General features: G+C 45.1%; 1 protein-coding gene across 1 annotated transcript in view; it reads right to left on the bottom strand.

Annotated features, from left to right (window-relative positions):
• Positions 1-17,944, bottom strand: part of FYCO1 (FYVE and coiled-coil domain containing 1) — an 80,098-nt gene that overhangs the window by 61,096 nt on the left and 1,058 nt on the right. The window contains exons 2-4 of the mRNA XM_008071389.2: positions 8,210-8,376; positions 5,027-5,133; positions 2,635-2,760 (exon numbers count right to left, since the gene is read on the bottom strand). Coding sequence (XP_008069580.1) covers positions 2,635-2,760; positions 5,027-5,133; positions 8,210-8,264 — 288 coding nt within the window. The 5' untranslated portion in view covers positions 8,265-8,376. The remainder of the gene's footprint in view (positions 1-2,634; positions 2,761-5,026; positions 5,134-8,209; positions 8,377-17,944) is intronic.

The raw sequence follows: 17,944 nt of genomic DNA, 5'->3' as shown, positions 1-17,944 counted from the left end.
CTTCAAGCTCACAAAGGCAGGAGTTTTTCCTTATTTTTTGGCAAACTGACCATTATAACAGCTTTTAGAAATACACACACATGGCCATTGCCTTGCTAAACTCTGGTGTGGCCATGTGCTCTTTGAGTTATGACTGTTGCCATGCTGCCTGGCTTTGGCTCCCTCTCTCACCTTGGGGAGGTGAATCTTCTCTTTCTCTCTCTCACTAATTTATTTCAATAAACTTTATTTTCTAATCTAACTTCTGTGTAATTCTTTGCATCTTTCATGTGTCATTGGATTTTACCCCAGACGCCCACACCCCCATCGGGCCTGACCTAACATTCTGGAGGCCCTGCTGGAAAAGTGACCCTAACATATTTTGAAGGCTCCAGCAAGATGATCCTAACATTTTTGGAGGTTCCACTGAGACCTGCCACTCTCTTGCTCTGTCGTTCTCCTTTTCCACTGAGACCTGCTGCTCTCTCCTCTCCAAAGTCCTTAAATATATGCATTTTGTGGCCCTTTGAGGCCACACTTGCCTCTGAGTGTTGGCCCCCTTTCTAGTCTGTGAAAGGTGAATAATAAACTTTACCTCTTTCTACTTTCAAAAAAATATATACAAACACACACACATATGTGGAGCTACTCATTTTAAAGGTATTTTAAAATACCTTTTTGGTGAAGGGAACTATAGTTCCTTTGTACTATAAATCAAAATATTGCACAAACTTTTTATTTTTCAAGATCATGGGTCTACCTTCATTATCTAATTCCTTAATTTTTTTAGCATCTGATCAGAACGCATATACACTATACTAAGAAGTGATACAATGGCAGCAAAGGACAAGAAATCTGCAGGGTACACGAGAGCTGATTCTGCTTTAAACCACTCCATTGTGTCATGAGCCTGATGCCAAGCACACCCTCTTCATCGTGGTGAAACGCAATCCAAGCCCATTCTGAACCTCTGGAAATGGCTTATTAGAACCTTCACCTATTTTAGCCCAAATAGTTACCTCTTACCCCGTAAGTGTTGGAGGGGTCCTATAAATGCTTCTTATCCATTAGCTCTTACCTGCGCACTTAATGCAGGTGGCAATTGATTATTAAAATTAACCCAAATATTCAGCAACTCACCTAGGCTGGCACTATTCCAAGCTATTCCAACCAATGAAACCCCAGAGGGCAGAGTCTTCAACAGAGATGAAACAACAGGACCCTACAGGAAGGAAAGCCTATGCCAGCCACCAAAAAACCATGTAAGCATGGAATGCTTTTGGCTTCAAAACTGCCTTAAGATCTGTCTGCATTATAAGAAGAGGAAACTAGCCAAAAACCAGATGTTTTTAGCAAGCATTTCATCATGGGGGATGGGGATTAAAACTAAATTTATTTCCAGACAGCTGTCTGAAATCATGAAGCCAAAGGCTTTAGTTGCTTTGATGCAGTGGTGAGAAATGAAGAGAGGAGACTGACAACAAGAATCCTTTCCAGATTTATGGTGCACTGAAATTAAAACAATTCTCTACATCATGGACCTGAGTATTCTACCAGATATCCCTCAGAAAAGCCACTCACACTACAAGACGTTAAAGAGACTCACAGGACAACATCTTTAGAGCCAGCATCTTTCCTCGTCTTCTCAGGTGTCAGAGGATACAGATGGGGGAGCACCCAGTCCCCAATACTGGCATATCTAACACATTATTCTCTATAAGAAGAAACTCATATGGCTCCCACTGGCATGGTCAGGGGGCAGCTCTTCCCAGAACATAGCTTAGGGCTATGGCCTTCATGGGAGCATGTGTGTTGACTTTAAGGTGATCTTACACTTACTGAAGAGATATTGAAAAGAAAGGTGAAATATACAAACTTCCTGTTCCCGATCTAGGGCTTTACTTCCTCTTTGATATGCCGAGTTCTTTACTCTAGAATAAACTAGGCTGATGAGAGACAGAAAGAGAGATTCTTTGAAGACTGGGGTGGGAGAGAGGCAGAAAGGAGAGAGTGTGTGTTATATGAAGTGCATGTGTATATTTGTTGTTCTGGAGTTCTGTAAAACAGCAAAGCCATGGCATTCATTTCTCAAGGGACTCAGAACTGAATGTGGGAAGCTGCTCAGCACACCAACATTTTAAGAAATGTTTCTCTTTTCTTTCTATATTCTAAACAAAAAGAAAAAAACAAGTCTCTTAAGATCCCACATCATTCATATTTCAAACTAATGTTTCCTGGGCAAATTTTAAGGACAGCACTCTAGCAAGCTCCAAGATTTTATCTAAGAAAATAAGTTGTTTTTTGTTTGTTTGTTTGTTTGTTTGAAGATGTCCCAGACCATACCTCCAAGGGGTGCCATGAGCAGAGATTTACAATGTGAACAGCCCACCATTAGGTAACATGTGGGTTGTGGCCTAACAAATATTCAGAACTCAGCATTCTTCTGCTTAGTGAACACTCACTGAAGTGGTTTCCCTGAGCCTGTGGCACAGCAACAATGGGCACTAAGTATACCTGGACTGAATTTCTTTACTTCTTTCCCACTTGTAAGTCTTCGTTTCCTTACCTGGCTGTCTGCAGCAGATGTCTCTGTAATAGATGCTTAAAGTAGGCAAGAGGAAGACACAAGATCCTTGGCTGCTCCGCTCAGCTTACCTCCGAGATAGACTTGACAAATCGGATCCCATCATTGGCTCCTTTCACCTTGGCCAGGCAGGCACAGAAATAATCCCAGTAGTCCTTCTTGTTGCCCAGGAGGGTTGCCTTCTCTTTCTGATCAAACTGGGTAGGGAAAAGGACAGAGAGAGGAGCTCTAAGCCTACTGCTGTTCATCCCATAATTTAAATGATAAATAAGAACAATAGTTTCTAAGGTGCTGGTGCTGGGTGAGGCCCTTTATTGGCATTCATTTTATTTACTGGCAAATCAAAGTGTGTTAATCTTCTGTGCATAGAGTTGGGTGAAAATTAGCAACACCAAAATTGTTATTAACACACAAAAAAGAAATATAAGTAAACAGTCTTAAGGGTAACACAAAGAGTGTTACTTATGCCGCATCTTAGGGAAATAAGGTACTGACATTTTACCCCAGTTACTCAACTCTTAAGTTTCAATGTTGTTTTAATACACATAAAAGAAATTCAAATAAACATCAGCTCTGAGTCATTTCAAATCCAAAACCAAAATGTGCTTAACTGGAAAAAAAAGGTATATAAACATTTTTATAATGCTAAAGGACAGTTGAAAAGGCAAGAGAAAGGCAAGCCCTTCCACACACTAGGGGCCTTTCTTTTACTGGGCTCTCATGCTACATGCTTTGGTAGGATGCAACACTGCAAAATAATGGTTTCCAAAATGATATATCTTTCTATAACAATTTATAGTTTTTTTCTTATTATAGAAGCAAGATATGCATATGTTGTTAGGAAATCTAGATAGAACAAGACAGAAGAAATGGAAAAAAAATCTGTAATGCCTAATACCAGAACCCTAAAATAATTTCTGATGCATTTCCTTTCTGCTTATTTCAGCTACATATGTTTTCCACATCTGCAGACTTCTCTACGTTGGTGCTTCTTGAACGAAGCAGGCATATGTGTTATACCATGAATACATTAAAAGAAAATGTCCTAGGCTGATCCCAGAGATCCTGATTCAGCCTGTCAGCGTGGGAACCAAGATATAATTCTAACAAGCTCCCAGGTGATGGTGATGCTGCTGGTCTACGGATTGTACTTTGAGTAGCAAGGTTTTAAAACAAGGAGATGTGGATAATCTTCAGAGGGTTCCTGAACCCTCAGAAATTGCCTGCAAAAATGGGTGACTGAGTATATATGTACCATGGGGGACACCCAAAAACCAGAATTTATTTCTAAGAAATTGTGTATTTATTCTTACATGTTTAAATTTCAGTCATCTTCAGAGTACTCTCCATTTGATGCGATACACCTATGCTTTTTCCACTGCTCAGTTTGTTTGATTTTGATGCCTTTTAGTGCTTCTGCCTTTTTCTCTTTTTTTAGTTCATTTCTTCAACATTGGCAAAATGTTTCCCTTTGAGGACTTTTTTCATCCAGGGAAACAAACAACAAAAAAAGTTGCTTGGGGCAAGACTGGGTAAATAGAGGGGGAAATGGAAGTCATGCCTTTTTTTTTTTTAGTTGGAGACTCACTCTATCGACCAGGCTGGAAGGCAGTGGCACACTCATGGCCAACACAGCAACCTGCTGGGTTCAGGTGACCCTTCCACTTCAGCCTTCCAAGTAGCTAGAACTACAAGTGTGTGCTACCATGTCTGGCTAATTTTTTATTTAATTATTGTAGAGATGAGGTCTTGCCAAATTGCGCAGCTGGTCTTGAACCCCTGGACTCAGGCAATCCTCTTGTCTCAGCCTCCCAAAGTGCTGGGATTACAGGCATGAGCCACCACACCTGGCTGGTCATGCCATTTTTGATCAAAAACTGCTGAACACTCAGTGCAGTGTGGGCAGGTGCACTGTAATGGTAGAAGAACCAGTCACCTGTTTGCCACAACTGGGGACATTTTTTCTACAATGCAGCCTCTCACATTGCTAGCTGGTACACTGATGCCAATGGTTTCCTAGAACACTTGTCTAGTAGGGGAAGCCTGTAATGTAAGAGGCCTGCCCTCCAAAAAGATAACTCTGGGGATTTTTGGGGGTGCCTCACACATACATGCATGTCTTTTTGGGGAGAGACTCCATAACTTTCACCAAACTCTCAAAGAGGTATATATAACTGCTCCAAAGTTAAGACCCTTGCTATACAGTGTCCTGTGTCCTGCTTTAAGATGACCTTAATCTCTAAAGAATATTCTCAATGCCCAAAGTCATTCTAAGGGGCAATATTTCTATTCTCCAGAAAATCACACTTAGAGGAACAAGGTCTTGCTGGGGAATGCTCTGACCTTCAATCTAATCACAAGGGCTTAATGGCTCCATTGAGCTTTCTGAACCATATCCTGAATGCTGATGAGTTACCTAAAAGGGAAATGAGAGACAATCAACACATTATAGGCATCACTTACTTGCAGCAGATACTCAAGTTTATAAGAAAACTTATGCAAGCTGGTGCTGTCATCTGTGATAGGTTCCCCTGCTTCTGTGAATTCTTTGCTTAGTTCTGTCACAGCATCTTTAAGACAACAAATAGAAACATGTAACCAGATAGAGACTGAACTCAGAGAAAAAAGCAGGAATAACCTCAGGAAGCATGAGGAGTCAGTGGCTGGTGATGCAAAGCAGCTCAGAAATGTAGACGGGATATAAATGTCCAAAGGCTACAACTCCAAGTCTAAGAGGTTACAACATCCTGAGAGCCCATGGATACTTTACAACAGGTTGCTGACTGGGCACATTTCTTGATCATCTCTACCATCTAGGGTTATACATTTGCATGAAGTACCTGGTCAACATGTTTGCTGTGTGGATGCATCACGCAGGCCCATATCACTGACTCCCAGAAACTTTTATCCTTTATTCTGGCCATATTTCTTGTTCTTCACTTATAACCCTACTGCTCGGTACAGGTACATGCAGGCTTCAGGAACACCCAGCATGTACAAATAATCATAAGGATGATAACAATCTCAACAATGACAACACCACCACCATCACTTCTGTTAACGGAATGCCCATGAGTGGCCAGGCCTTTACATGTATTTCTCATTTAAAATGCCACTGTGAGGCGGGATTGTCCTATTTCAGTAAATCTAAGATGCAGTTGCATGTGTCCCAATTTCAGAACTGTTAAAATGTGGGGGTGGGGGGAGCACAACTTAGAATCTACAAAGTCTGGTATAATTATCCCCATTTTGGAGATGAGGAGCACAGAGAGGTCAGAACACTTGGCCAAAGATCATGGGTAACCAACAGCAGAGCTGGAATAAGAACCCTGGTTTCTTCAAGGGCTTTCTAACTCCAGAGCCCACCTCTTAACCTTTAAGAGAATTTACCTCCTATTCAGAAAAGAGAAAAAAACACTTTGACTCATTCACAGACATTGGATTTGGCTGAGATACTGGGAAACATTTCCTCAGTTTAGATGGTTGGGACATGCTGGACAAAATGATTTTCTTCCCTGATAATTTTTAAAAGAAAAGGAATCCCTACTCCTGTTTTGAAGTACTGTGGTTTGAAACAGGCCTGCTCAGAACTCATGTTGAGCCTAAGCTGGCTGAAAATTAAACCAAACTGACCCCTCAGGCCAAGGTCAGCAAATGGTGAAGATAGGTTCTTGGAAATGATTCTTACAAGTGACTGTTGTTTTCTGTATCTTGACATTTGTTTCTCAAGGATACCTTTGGGACCCAGAGTTTCTTGTTGGGAAGGAAGAGAATGAAAGAGATGACCCACAGGTAGAGTTTCTGATATAGAAACTCTACCTATGTACCAGCTGAGTCTGGTCATCCTGATATCCTGAGCTGGCCTCCATGTCCTATACATAGGCCACCAGGCACTTTGGTGGGAATTCTTAAAAGGTACTACCTTCTCAAGACCCTTCACTTTTCATCTGTTGGTAAATATCTTAGCATACAACGCTGCAGCATCTACCATGACAGTAGTGTGTCCTTAACTGAAGCATCCTTGTGCAGTGGAGTCTTCACACCACTGCAGGGCAGCCTACTCAGTCTCTTGGTGACAGTAGTTACAAGGACTCTAGAGTCAGGCAGGTATGGGGTCAGCTTCTGGCCCCACCTTTTAACCCGTATGGACAGTAACTCATTGAGTCCTCATGTTTGATCCTATGAGAGGGTACCATTTTTCCCATTTTGCAGATGTGGAAATAGGCACAGAGAGATAAAGTAACTTACCTAAGGTCACATAGCTTATCAAGAGCAGAGCCTGGGTCTGCACACCAGCAGTCTGGCATCAGTCTATGCTCTTAACCACACTAGTCTAATGTCAGCTAAGGTTTTAGACACTTAAAAAAAAAATCTACATAGAAATAAAAAATAAAATGACAGGCCCTGCAAATGTGAGTTTGCCACTGGCCTTCAAAGTCTGTTGGTATGCAAACCCAGGCTCTTCTCTGGACTGGCTGTGTGACCTTAGGTAAGTTACTTAATCTCTCTGTGCCTGTCTCCTCATCTGCAAAATGGGAAAAATGGTACCTACTTCTTAGGACCAAATACGAAAGCTCAATGCGTTACTGCATCACATAAGACTGTGAAGGACAGAGCCTGGTGCTCACTAAGTGCCATGTAATTATCAGCTATCAGAGGCCCATGGCACTATAGATATAAGATAAAATGCCTGGGAAAGTGATTTTTATCTCCTTGACTTTGGACCTTCAGAATGAGGACCGCACTGTGGCCTTATGAGGATGATGGTTCCTGGCATGAGAGATAACTGCTCATTGTGTCCAAGCAGCCAGGAACCTGGGCCTTAGTATGTCAAATAAAAGCGTCCCAGTGGACTCTGCAGGCATGGAGGAAGTGGTCCACTTCAGCCTGTGTTGTTTCAAGTGTGCTGGAGCTCCAAGGAGCTTACAAGACCAGCCCTGGTGATGGGCAGGAGAAGAAAACTTACCAAAATTCTGACTCTTGGGACATCAGCTAAAAGGGTGAAACTTGGAATTTGCAGCCAGTAAGGAAGCAATCTGTTTCTCCTGAGTCTATGGAGCTTTAAATGCATCTCACCCTGTCTTGCCTTTCTCCAATGAGATAAGTGCTACAAGGCACAGACTTTCTAGTGGACAACACTGTACTCAAGGAAGTCTGGGAGGCAGCAGGCCCAGAACTGAAGTACATCCCAGGTGATGGCCTGTCCGCCAGCCCAGGACCCCGTTGGGCAGCAAAACAAGCCAGATGGTATCTGGCCTTCCTGCTCAGAGGGAGGAAGAATATTCCTTCCCAAAGGAACCAACTTCATCAGAGCCCAGAGGTTCGTGATTTAGTCAGAGACTTTACAGGCAGCTTGAAAACATACACACACAAACTGAAATAAGACCCAGTCTCAGGAGGGGTAGATGATTTTGTTTATAAACTGGCTTTACAGTGCTCTGAAAGGAGAGCCAGGCAAGCTCTCCCAGCCTTACACAAGGTGGATATGTGAGCCCCAAATATTTCAATATGATGTGACCTGAGAGCTCCCGTTACTCCTTGTGTGAACAAAGATGAAAGGGCTAAATTTCAAACAGTAACAACAAAAACAGAGTCATAAGCCCTCAGAACCAAACCTCATATACACTGCCCAGCAACCTGCCATACCTTGCAAATCTCGGATGATTCTCTGGAGCTGGCTCTCCGCGCTGGTGGAAGCCATGGTGAGTCTGCCTTCCCTGGCTGGGTGCCTCCTGCCTGGGTCCAGAGAAAGGCTTAGAACCTCGGCTCTCTGTGGTTATTTGCTCAGCAGTGGTCAGGCTCCATATTGGCACCTGTATGGGGGAAGAAGAGCCATGGAGGAAGCAGTCACAAGCACAACTTAAAGACAACATTAGAGGAACTCTGCTATGGGTACAAAGGTTGCCCCATCCGGATGTCTTCCCTAGAGGAGGGGCTTGACCTTTCTGAGTGGGCCTTGATCTGTGGGCGCTCTCTGGTTTGCTTCTGACACACTTATATTCAGACACAGTGACTTGGTTTGGGGCTTAATCAGACAAATAGTGCAGCCCATTCCTTCTGAGCTCTCCTTCCATTTGCCTTTCATACAGGACTGCTTCACTTTTCATCCCTAAAAAAGCCATCCAGTGGCTCCTTCCACTCCCTCCTACCAAAGACTAAAAGCAGTCCGGCCCTGATGCATACAGCCTCACTAAGCCTAAGGCGCCAGCTACACCTACACCTGATCCCCATCTCCCCGTACCGGCCCCATCCCATCCCATCCTCCCTAGTCTTTCTCTCCCTGAGAAACAGTCAGTAGTCTCTGGCCAGGCAGTGCTGGGCTGAGGCTGAGAACACATACCGTCCTCAGGGCTTCTGGACAAAGGAAGGCCTGGCTTGCTGGCAGGGTCCCCCTCGTTGGGATGTTTGTAGCCTCCAGCTACCAAGGGTCCAGCTCAGTCTGGGTGTGCAGATGCCACCTGGCCTGCTATCCAGGGGCCTGCGCAGCCCTTGTACCAGTCAAGGGACACATCTCTATTTTAAGCTCAGTTACAGTCTTCTTCCGGCCGCTAAGTCCCAAGTTAGCAGCCCTACTTGGGCAGCTGTTTAAGTGATTTAAGGATACAGTAGGGGCTGAAGGACAATAAAGGTTATAAGGTGTGAGCACATTGGAAAGAGGTCTGGACATGCATTCGGACAGTCCTTTCCTTTCAGACCCTCCGATTCTTCCCTTAGATGTCCAATACAAAGTTGTCATGTTTACTGGCAAAAGCAGAGAGCAAGACAAGATGGCTGTAGTAGCAACTACCACGAAGAAGGCCTACGGCGGGCAGGGTCTTGTTGCTGCTTTACACACACAACCGACAACTATTAATCCTCATAGTCACCAGTGGAGTAGATAACATCGTCTTCATTGACAAAGGAGAAACTGATGCTCAGTGGAGTCATGTAACTTGTCTAGGGCCATGGGCCAATAAGGTGTGGAATCATAGTTTGAATGCTGGTCAGTCTGACCCAGTGGTTTTTTCCAACTAACCCTTGAAAACTGAGCCACTTTCATGACAGTGAATGACCAACCTCTTCCACTGGCTGGAGGAACCACCACAAACTTCAGCGTCTCCCAGTAGCATATCACATGATATGTGTGTCCTAGCACACATAGCTCTCCCTTTCTCTCTGTCACTCACCCACTGCCATGTTGCTCTCACAGCTCTAGAAGGCCAAGCAAGGAGATTCTGAAATGGAAACGGTCCCAACCACGAGCTCTTCTACATATTTACACAAGAATTCCAGCCTCTGCCCGAGGAGAAGAGGGCCTGACACAGGGCGGAAATGCCCAGGGCCTATTTTTAACTACCAAGCCAATGCAGCTGTGACTCAGTGCAAACAAGGCCCAAAAAAGGCTTCCCTGGTCTAGGAAGAAGGAGGCAGACACATACCTGTACCACAGTCCCAATAATTCATGACACAGAGCCTCAGAGAGCAGGGGATCCACAGCTCCCCTGTGCTGGCATCTTCCCATCAGCGACACCAAGTTGAGGGCAGCAGTGGTTTACGGGAAGGCTACCCGACAACCATGGGAGCCTCTCCAGGTCATCTGCTGTCCAGAGACTGAGCAGGGACCATTCAGGGCCCTAGAGAGGCAGAGAGGACCAAGGATCTCCCCTATCAACACACAGTTGCCCCAGCACCATGTTTTGTGCATACTATATGCAGGCCAGGGATACAGAGAAACACAAGGCACAGTCCAGCCCTGGAGGAGCTCAGTTAGCCACCAAAGAGATGGATGGAAAAATACCAGATATCCAGATACAGTAGAAGAGGCCCATATAGAGACACAGACAATAAGTCCTGGGGCCTCAGCAATGAGGAGTGAGCAACGGGTATACATAACCACGTGGGAGAACCTCAAAGATATCATCCTGAGTGAAGGAAGCCACTCAAAGGCTATAGACTTTACAATCCCATTTATATGCTGTTCTGGCAAAGACAAACGATGACGAGAGAAATCACACAGGCATCTGCCAGGGGCTGGGGGAGATGAGAGAGTCTGACTACAAAGCAACAGAGGAAAATTTTGGGGGGCAATTCAGTGTCTTGACTGTGGTAGAGCTTACAGGACTGTATATATATGACAAACATTTTTGTCACGACTTACATAATTGTAAATTATATCTTTAAAAAAGCGGCACTGTGATGAATTTTATTAAAAGTACAATGGAATCGGGGGGAGGGTTTAATCCACTTGGGGAAGCGGGAGAATGGTAAACACTTTGTGATGACCAGGCCTGAAAAACGAGCAGGAGGTCACTGAAGAGGCCCAAGGAGGAAAGGGCAGCCGGTAGAAGGCATGGCAAGAGTAAAGGCCGTTTCTCTACCTGCATTCCTCCTATCTGGCTGCCATCAGCACAGAGGGCCTTATAGTTTCTGAGGGAAATAATCTTGGCAGATGACTGGTCCTCAAACACAGGCTCTGTGTGTACACCTAAGACTGGGGTGAGACAGGCACATACGGGAAAGGACGGAGCATGGGAAGGAGGCCACAGCAATAGCAGATCCTGAGTAACTCATCCAGGCTGTGGCCAGGACAATGTCAGAACTATGCAATCAGCTGGATTTTCTGGAAACCAGCCCTATCTGGAGTCTGGCACGAAGAAAACCATGTTTGCAAACCAAAACTAATATCTTAGCATGATGAGCCTGAACACAGACAGCAACATGCTCCTTTAAGACTACTTGGTGCTTTGGTGACGCAGCCCCTGTGTCAGCCTGAGGCAGGAGTCCTTCTCTGACCTTCAGAGTGTGCTTGGCTGGTGTCAAGTTCCCAGGTCATGGGGTGAGCTGTTCCCAACCACTGATTACACAAGCTGATTTTCCAAAGAGCCTGTGTCATCACCAAGGTATTAAGGCACTAAGAAGCTAACTGCCAGGTCTGTGGGTCATGGTGGGCTTCCCCACCATAGTTCTCGGTCATCACCTCACAGGGATTCAGGAAGTAAATCAGTGCTTCTCTAGAAGAACACAGTCACCACACCATAGGGATGTTAGTTTCATGACGCTTAGCATCTCACCCTCCTTCCTCCTCTGCCTTGGTTTGAGGTCATTATTGACCAGCGAAAGGCACAGAATGGGGCACTGTCTGTCTCCACACCATGGTCAACTTCCTGTGTCTCTAGATAAACATGCCCTTTGGTTGAGGGATCACAGACTTCAGGCATGAAGTAGCCTGATCCCAACATCTATACCCTACCAGCAAACAGTTCTCCTAACTTGGGAGACATTCAGCACTCTCTACACACTACCATGGCTGCAATGGCACTGGGGGAAAGACTCCAGGACTCTCACAACTCGCAAGGCCTCCCAAAGTGTTAATCACTTCTATGATCCCAAGGTCCTTCTTGCACGACATATAAAAACCTTCATCACTGTCTCTAGCAAGTTCTTTCAAATAGCAGAGAAATTCATTTTATAAAATGTTTGGAAGCATTGGATTGTCTTGCCAACAACTCAAAATTATATTTAAGCCTATCTAAAATGTCTGAAAATATCCAATCTTCTGATAAAATGGAAAAGGGACTTATTATCTGGGACTAGTGTCTGAATTCCTAGCCATTGTTTTAGAGGTAAAGGGTCTTCCCTGACATCTTAATTCCTTCTGTACCTGCCCAGATGTCCTAAATTCTCTAAACAACAGAGACAGCAATTTAGTCCTAAATTAAGAGACAAAGATACTGACTGACTTATATAAACTTATTTATACTGTGGTGCAAATGACTATTATTCACAAGGCTGCCCAGAAACTGGTTCAGGCAGAAGCAATAAAGCGTCTGAGTAGCTACATAAGAAGGATCATTAGCATAGGAGGAGGTTGGGTGTGGATATCAACCTTATTCTACCTTCAAAATTTTGCTCCCAACACAATAGTTAAGAATTGACCCGGAGAAGGCACCCTACAGTTGGACTTCTTCCCCAGTCCCAAATGAGGCAGAGCACATTTTGTAAATTTGTAAATTTTGTAAATTTGTAAATTTCTACCCTGACCAAAAAGAAAATGTTAACGACAAGAAACCTTAAAAAAGCTGAAAAGCCTTTCTGGAAGAGTCACTGCCTCAGGCTGGTGCAGCACCCCCAACAGCCTCCATCTAGTTACCACATAAAGAAGGGGAACACTTGGCTGGTACCTGCTGCCACTTTGAATGCGTAGGTCCTGCTGGCTCGGGTGCTGAAATGGTTGGCAGACAGGCAGACTGCTCTCACCAGAGCTTCAAGAGGGTGGCTAGGAAAGTGCTCAGGAGTTTGCCAGGGGCCAGTTCAGGTGCAGGCATTTCAGCATGTGAACAAAGGCTCATTAGGTGACCCAGCCCCTTGGACCTGCAATTAAGTGTTAACCAATTGCATGCCTGGGTCATCTTTCCCGAACACTCCTTCTTGCTTACAATCTTCTCTTTCTCAGAGGGAATAAAGACTTAATACTCTACTGTCACTTCTTGAGCCTTCTCTTGGTCTCCTCCCTTCCACCAACAATAGCAGGGTCCTTGGCTACACCCCAGAATATACACAAAACCAGCCACTATTCCAGCTCATACACCTGGAGAGCAGGGTCCAGAGGGCTCTGAGAACATGGTGGGTTGCTCTGGACCTGGAGGAAGCCAACAGTCTTTTTAAAGGAAGGTGGGCAGTTGCTCCAGGGGAGGGGCCATGTATCTGTAGTCAGGGGTGTGGGGCCAAGGTCCTGCCACTGGAAAGCCTAGAGAAAACATCCAGGAGATGATAATGACAGGCATGAAAATCTGGGCAGTTTCTGAAACATCTGCACGAATAATTGAGAACTCAATGGCTGCATCTACTCCTGCCCACAAAGAATACAGACCCCATCTGGGTAGGGAAAAACTACAGCTCTCCAAAGTCATATGCTCTGGGAACTTCCTTGACCACAGTGTCCAAGGGGTCAATTCAATCAGTCAGAGTTAGGAACTGAATCTCTGATAGAATATAACCATACCCACAGCACATGGACTCGAGGAAGCAACATGTTTTTGGGTTTTTTTTTGAGTTGAAGTCTCACTCTGTCACCCAGACTGGAGAGCAGTGGCCGCCGCTCCCGGCCACCACAGCCTCGACCTGCTGGGCTCCGGCGATCCTTGCGCCTCAGCCTTCTAAGTAGCTGGAAGTACAGGCTTGCGCTACCATGCCTGGCTAATTTTTTTGATTTATTGTAGAGATTCGGTCTCTCCAAGTTGCCTAGGTGGGTCTCAAACCCGCGGGCTCAGGCAATCCACTTACCTCAGCCTCCCAAAGCGCGGGATTATAGGCTGAGCCACCAAGCCCAGCTGAAGAAGCATGTAACCTGTGTGTGCTATCAAACTGCCAGGCAGGCAAGAGGTATTTTTTGAAGAGGCAGGCTGAGCCGAGAGCTGGGACTACAGTTGTGATGGGCGAAGTCAACCACCACTGATCAGTGAGAGACAGACAACAAACATCCTAGGAAGCTTACAAACACGTAAGAAAAATCCCTTGAGGCCTGATAAGTGCTTTGATGAAAACGAATGAACACATGAGGCCCCAAACTGTACTCTGTTCATGGTTCTAAGCTCCACCGTGGCATCTCATGTTATTCTTCTATGGCTTTTGGTGCCATTTGCCACCATGGCAATTTTTTATTTAATCTCTGTTCTTCCCACTTGTCTGTAAATTCTGTTGTTGTTCATTCTTTCTCCAGCACCTAGCACAGTTCTGGAGCATGGCGAGACCTTGATAAATTACTTGCTGAATAAATGAATGAATTGGACAAAACAAAACACATAGACCCTTGTACCACAAACCAAACTAAACCTTGAGACACAGAAATGTACCAAAATGTAAATAATAATAATCTTTCAGTAGCGGGAAAATGGTACATTTTAAAAAAAATTATATTTCTCTGATTTTTAAAATTTCCTTTGAATGTAAGTTATTTTCATGTTGACTAAAATAATGCAGTAAAAAAATTCACATTGTAATTGTGGACATTATATTGTCATTATTTTGAAAATACTATGATCTGTTATTCCAAGAGTAAATGGAATAATATAATTCACAGATAATTCAGGGATGGGCAAAACATGTCTACTCTACCCTTCCCTACCTGGTCTCTGTAAACAGACCCCCTGACATCCTGATGAGCTCAGGTGATTGCTGTCAGCCATGTCTTACCCCAGCTTGTAAGGCCCTTTTTTGTTGAGCTGTCTGACCTCCACACAGATAGGCCCAGCCTCTTGTCCCACCTCCTTCCCTCCCTCCCTCCTACCTGTGTTCTGGCCTCCCTGAACTTGCCCTGCAGTGACTAAAGGACTGCCTCCAGGGTTTGGCTGCTCTGCTTCCAATGCCAAGACTGTGCACTGCCTGACTCACACCTTCCTCTGGCCAACTGCTCCGGTCTTTCTGGTTTTGGCTTAGACAGGAGGAAGTGTGCACCACAGCTCGATCCCTGAGGAAGCCTTATCCACAAGCCTCCTTCATCCCATTCTGGACAATGATAACACTGCAACCACCCCCACCAGCCCAACTCTCCTGCTGAATTGTGACCCCTCACAGTCCCCACAATTCCTATGTTGAAGCCCTAACCCCCATGCCTCAGAATGTCACTGCACTTGAAGACATGGCCTTTAAAGAGGTAATTAAGATTAAACGAGGCCATGGGATTGGGCCCTGATCCAATCTAACCGGTGAACTTGTTAAGAGGAACTCTGGACACAAAAGAGAGCAGGAATGTGAGCACAAAGAAAAGGCCATGTGAGGACACAGCGAGAAGGCAGCTGTCTGTGAGCCAAGGAGAAAGACCTCAGAAGCCAAACCTGCCAGTGGCTTGATCTTGGACTTCCGGCCTCAAGAACTGTGAGAAAATACATTTCTGAAGCCACTTAGCCTGTAGCAGTTCTAGCAGACTAAAACACCTCCCTTCCCTCTCCACTTCTGGAAGTGTGAGTCTGGCACCATCAACCTGGCAAAATGAGGTGGGGAGGTGTTGATGGGTGTGCGTGAGAAGCATGACAAGAGCAGCACACAACCTGGTACAGAGGGGGCAAAGGGTGGGGCCAAGCTGGCAGGGGAAGGGCAAGCGAGACCCAGGATGGCTCTAAGGTTGGAGTTGGCAACAGCAAGATGTTTTCTTCTCTTTTGTCAGTGGTGGCCAAGAATTGTCAATCTCAGATTTTGGAATCAAACTAGTTATGTGAACTTTCCATTATCTATTGTGTAACAAATAAAGTGATGAAGAACATGCCTTGGTTGGGCGTGATTCAAGAGATATACATTTTGCTCACCAAACTATTTTCGGTCAATCTACCTGTCCTGGAAAAGTCATTTGACCTCTTCATACTCTGTTTTTTTTTTTTTACAGACCCGATGTTGGGAGGTAACCTTCCTTCATGTGGAGGGGGTGGGAAAGGGGAAGAACAGACGTTCTCAATGGCGGACATTGGCTCAGGCTTTTGAGTGTCCCCTCTCTACTCTGACCAAGTCTGCGGGTGCCTTGGAAAAAGTACCTGGGGCTATAGGTTTCGCTTCAGGAAATTCCTCCCAACTCCATTTTAAGCCATCACTTCTGGTTCAATTGTCCAGCCCTATCCTGGACCTCATACAGCCAGCTTCCTCTTGTCCTAGCCCCCTGCATGCTAACAGTTTTCTTAGAATGCCTTTTTTGGTCCAAGTTTATCTTCTGGATGCTAAGGGCGCCCCTAACTCAGTTTCCTGGCATAGGCCAAGGGAGCAGAACCCCACGCTCCTGGTTGGCCAGACCAGCCCTTGGGCCCCCGAACCATATAGTCATAAGACTATAACCAAACCCCAGATTCTTCTTAAGTATGTCCTCAGAACCACAATGACGTGCACATCCTCATCCCTGCACATGGGATCTGGCCCAACCAGAAACAGGCCCTTGGTGCCTTTCAAATGCCACAGAGACCCACGCAAACAGGAAGGACTACTGGTGGCTACTAAAGCCATCAGGCTGACTGGCTCCAGTGTGGGAGAAGAGGGGAAAAGAAAACTCCTCTGGTCCATCTGAGCAGAGTTTCTACCTCCCTTTTCTTCTCGAGCCTTGGCGCCCATTTTTCCTGAGGCTTTTAATAGGGGAATAGTACAAATACTTCAGCCATTTGTAGTGATGTATCAAAAAATAGCAAGAAAGTAGACACCATTTCCATAAGCAGACCCAGAGAAACATTCCAATTTCCACCCTGCTGACTTATTCAACTGTTCAAATAGAGGCTCTTATGTCAGTCAAGAGTTGATTTTTTTTTAAACTGGTATTGAGATCACAAACATATTGTTTATCTTTTGGGCAAGACAAGGACATAGCAGCCATTAGGTAAGCAGATGCTGACATGATCCCAATAGACTCACCTTTGCTGACAGGTTGCCTCTGTGGGCATAGGCACCAGCTAATGATCTTTACCTGCTGCCTGAGGCTGCTTGCAGTGAGCTTAGCTCCTAATTCTGAGTTCCTACCAGTGGTTTCCACCATGAGACCACAGCTAGACAGCATATTCCTCTACCTTACGTTTAAAGACATTCTGATCTTGACTCACCAAAATTGTGCCTTTGGAATCTCCAGAAAACAAAGGTTACTCACCAGCCAAACCTGTCCCCTACAGGGAAGTGGGAGTGCCACTTCTTGAGCACCCACTCTGTATTCCACAGGCAGCAGCCCATAGCCCCGGTGACCAACATGGGTCAAATCCACCAGCTGTTCTGATCTTGCTCTGTTGCGGGCGGCTCCTCTCATCATGAACACCAGTGAGGGCCATACCCACCAAAAAGAACCAGGCTAAAAACTTGGCTCCTAAACCCATGCTAGTGTACCCAACCCTGCCCCAAGAGGCAAAGGTCATCCAAAGAGCAGCTAGAGGGTCATTACCTGAGACTGTTACCAACCTCTAAAGCAAATGCAAAAATAAAGTGAAATATTAAAAATTGAGTATACAGATATTCACTATACAATTCTTTCAACAACTCTTGTGTTTATTTTCCTAATAAAACACCAGAAACAACTTAAAAATAAATGAAGTGCTACACAAAGATGGACACTTTAAACATCAACAGATAAACTCTATTTCCTAAAGAGCCTTTTCAGATTCTTTTAATTAGCCGAGGCTGAGATCCACCACTGTGACAATTAACTGACTTCCAGGGTGATCATAACCATGGTACACAACTAGTATGGGGTATTCAATATTTTAAGAACAAGGGTTGTTACCGAAGGGAGAGTCGAGCAGAGTACACTCGACAGGGCCCACTTTCAGAAGGTGGGAGCCGCTGAAAACAGAAAACCCTACTATGAGAGCTTCAGCCACCACCCCTGCCCCTCCACCTCCAGCCGCATTAGGCAGATGGCAGGGGAATTAAGCTTGCTGCAGGAGACCA

The sequence above is a fragment of the Carlito syrichta genome, unplaced genomic scaffold (genome assembly GCF_000164805.1).
Source record: "Carlito syrichta isolate Samal-C Ts95f unplaced genomic scaffold, Tarsius_syrichta-2.0.1 Scaffold314306, whole genome shotgun sequence".
In the NCBI taxonomy this organism is placed as follows: domain Eukaryota; kingdom Metazoa; phylum Chordata; class Mammalia; order Primates; family Tarsiidae; genus Carlito; species Carlito syrichta.
Note: the sequence above shows the minus strand (reverse complement) of the source record. Positions and strands in the feature narration are given on the sequence as shown.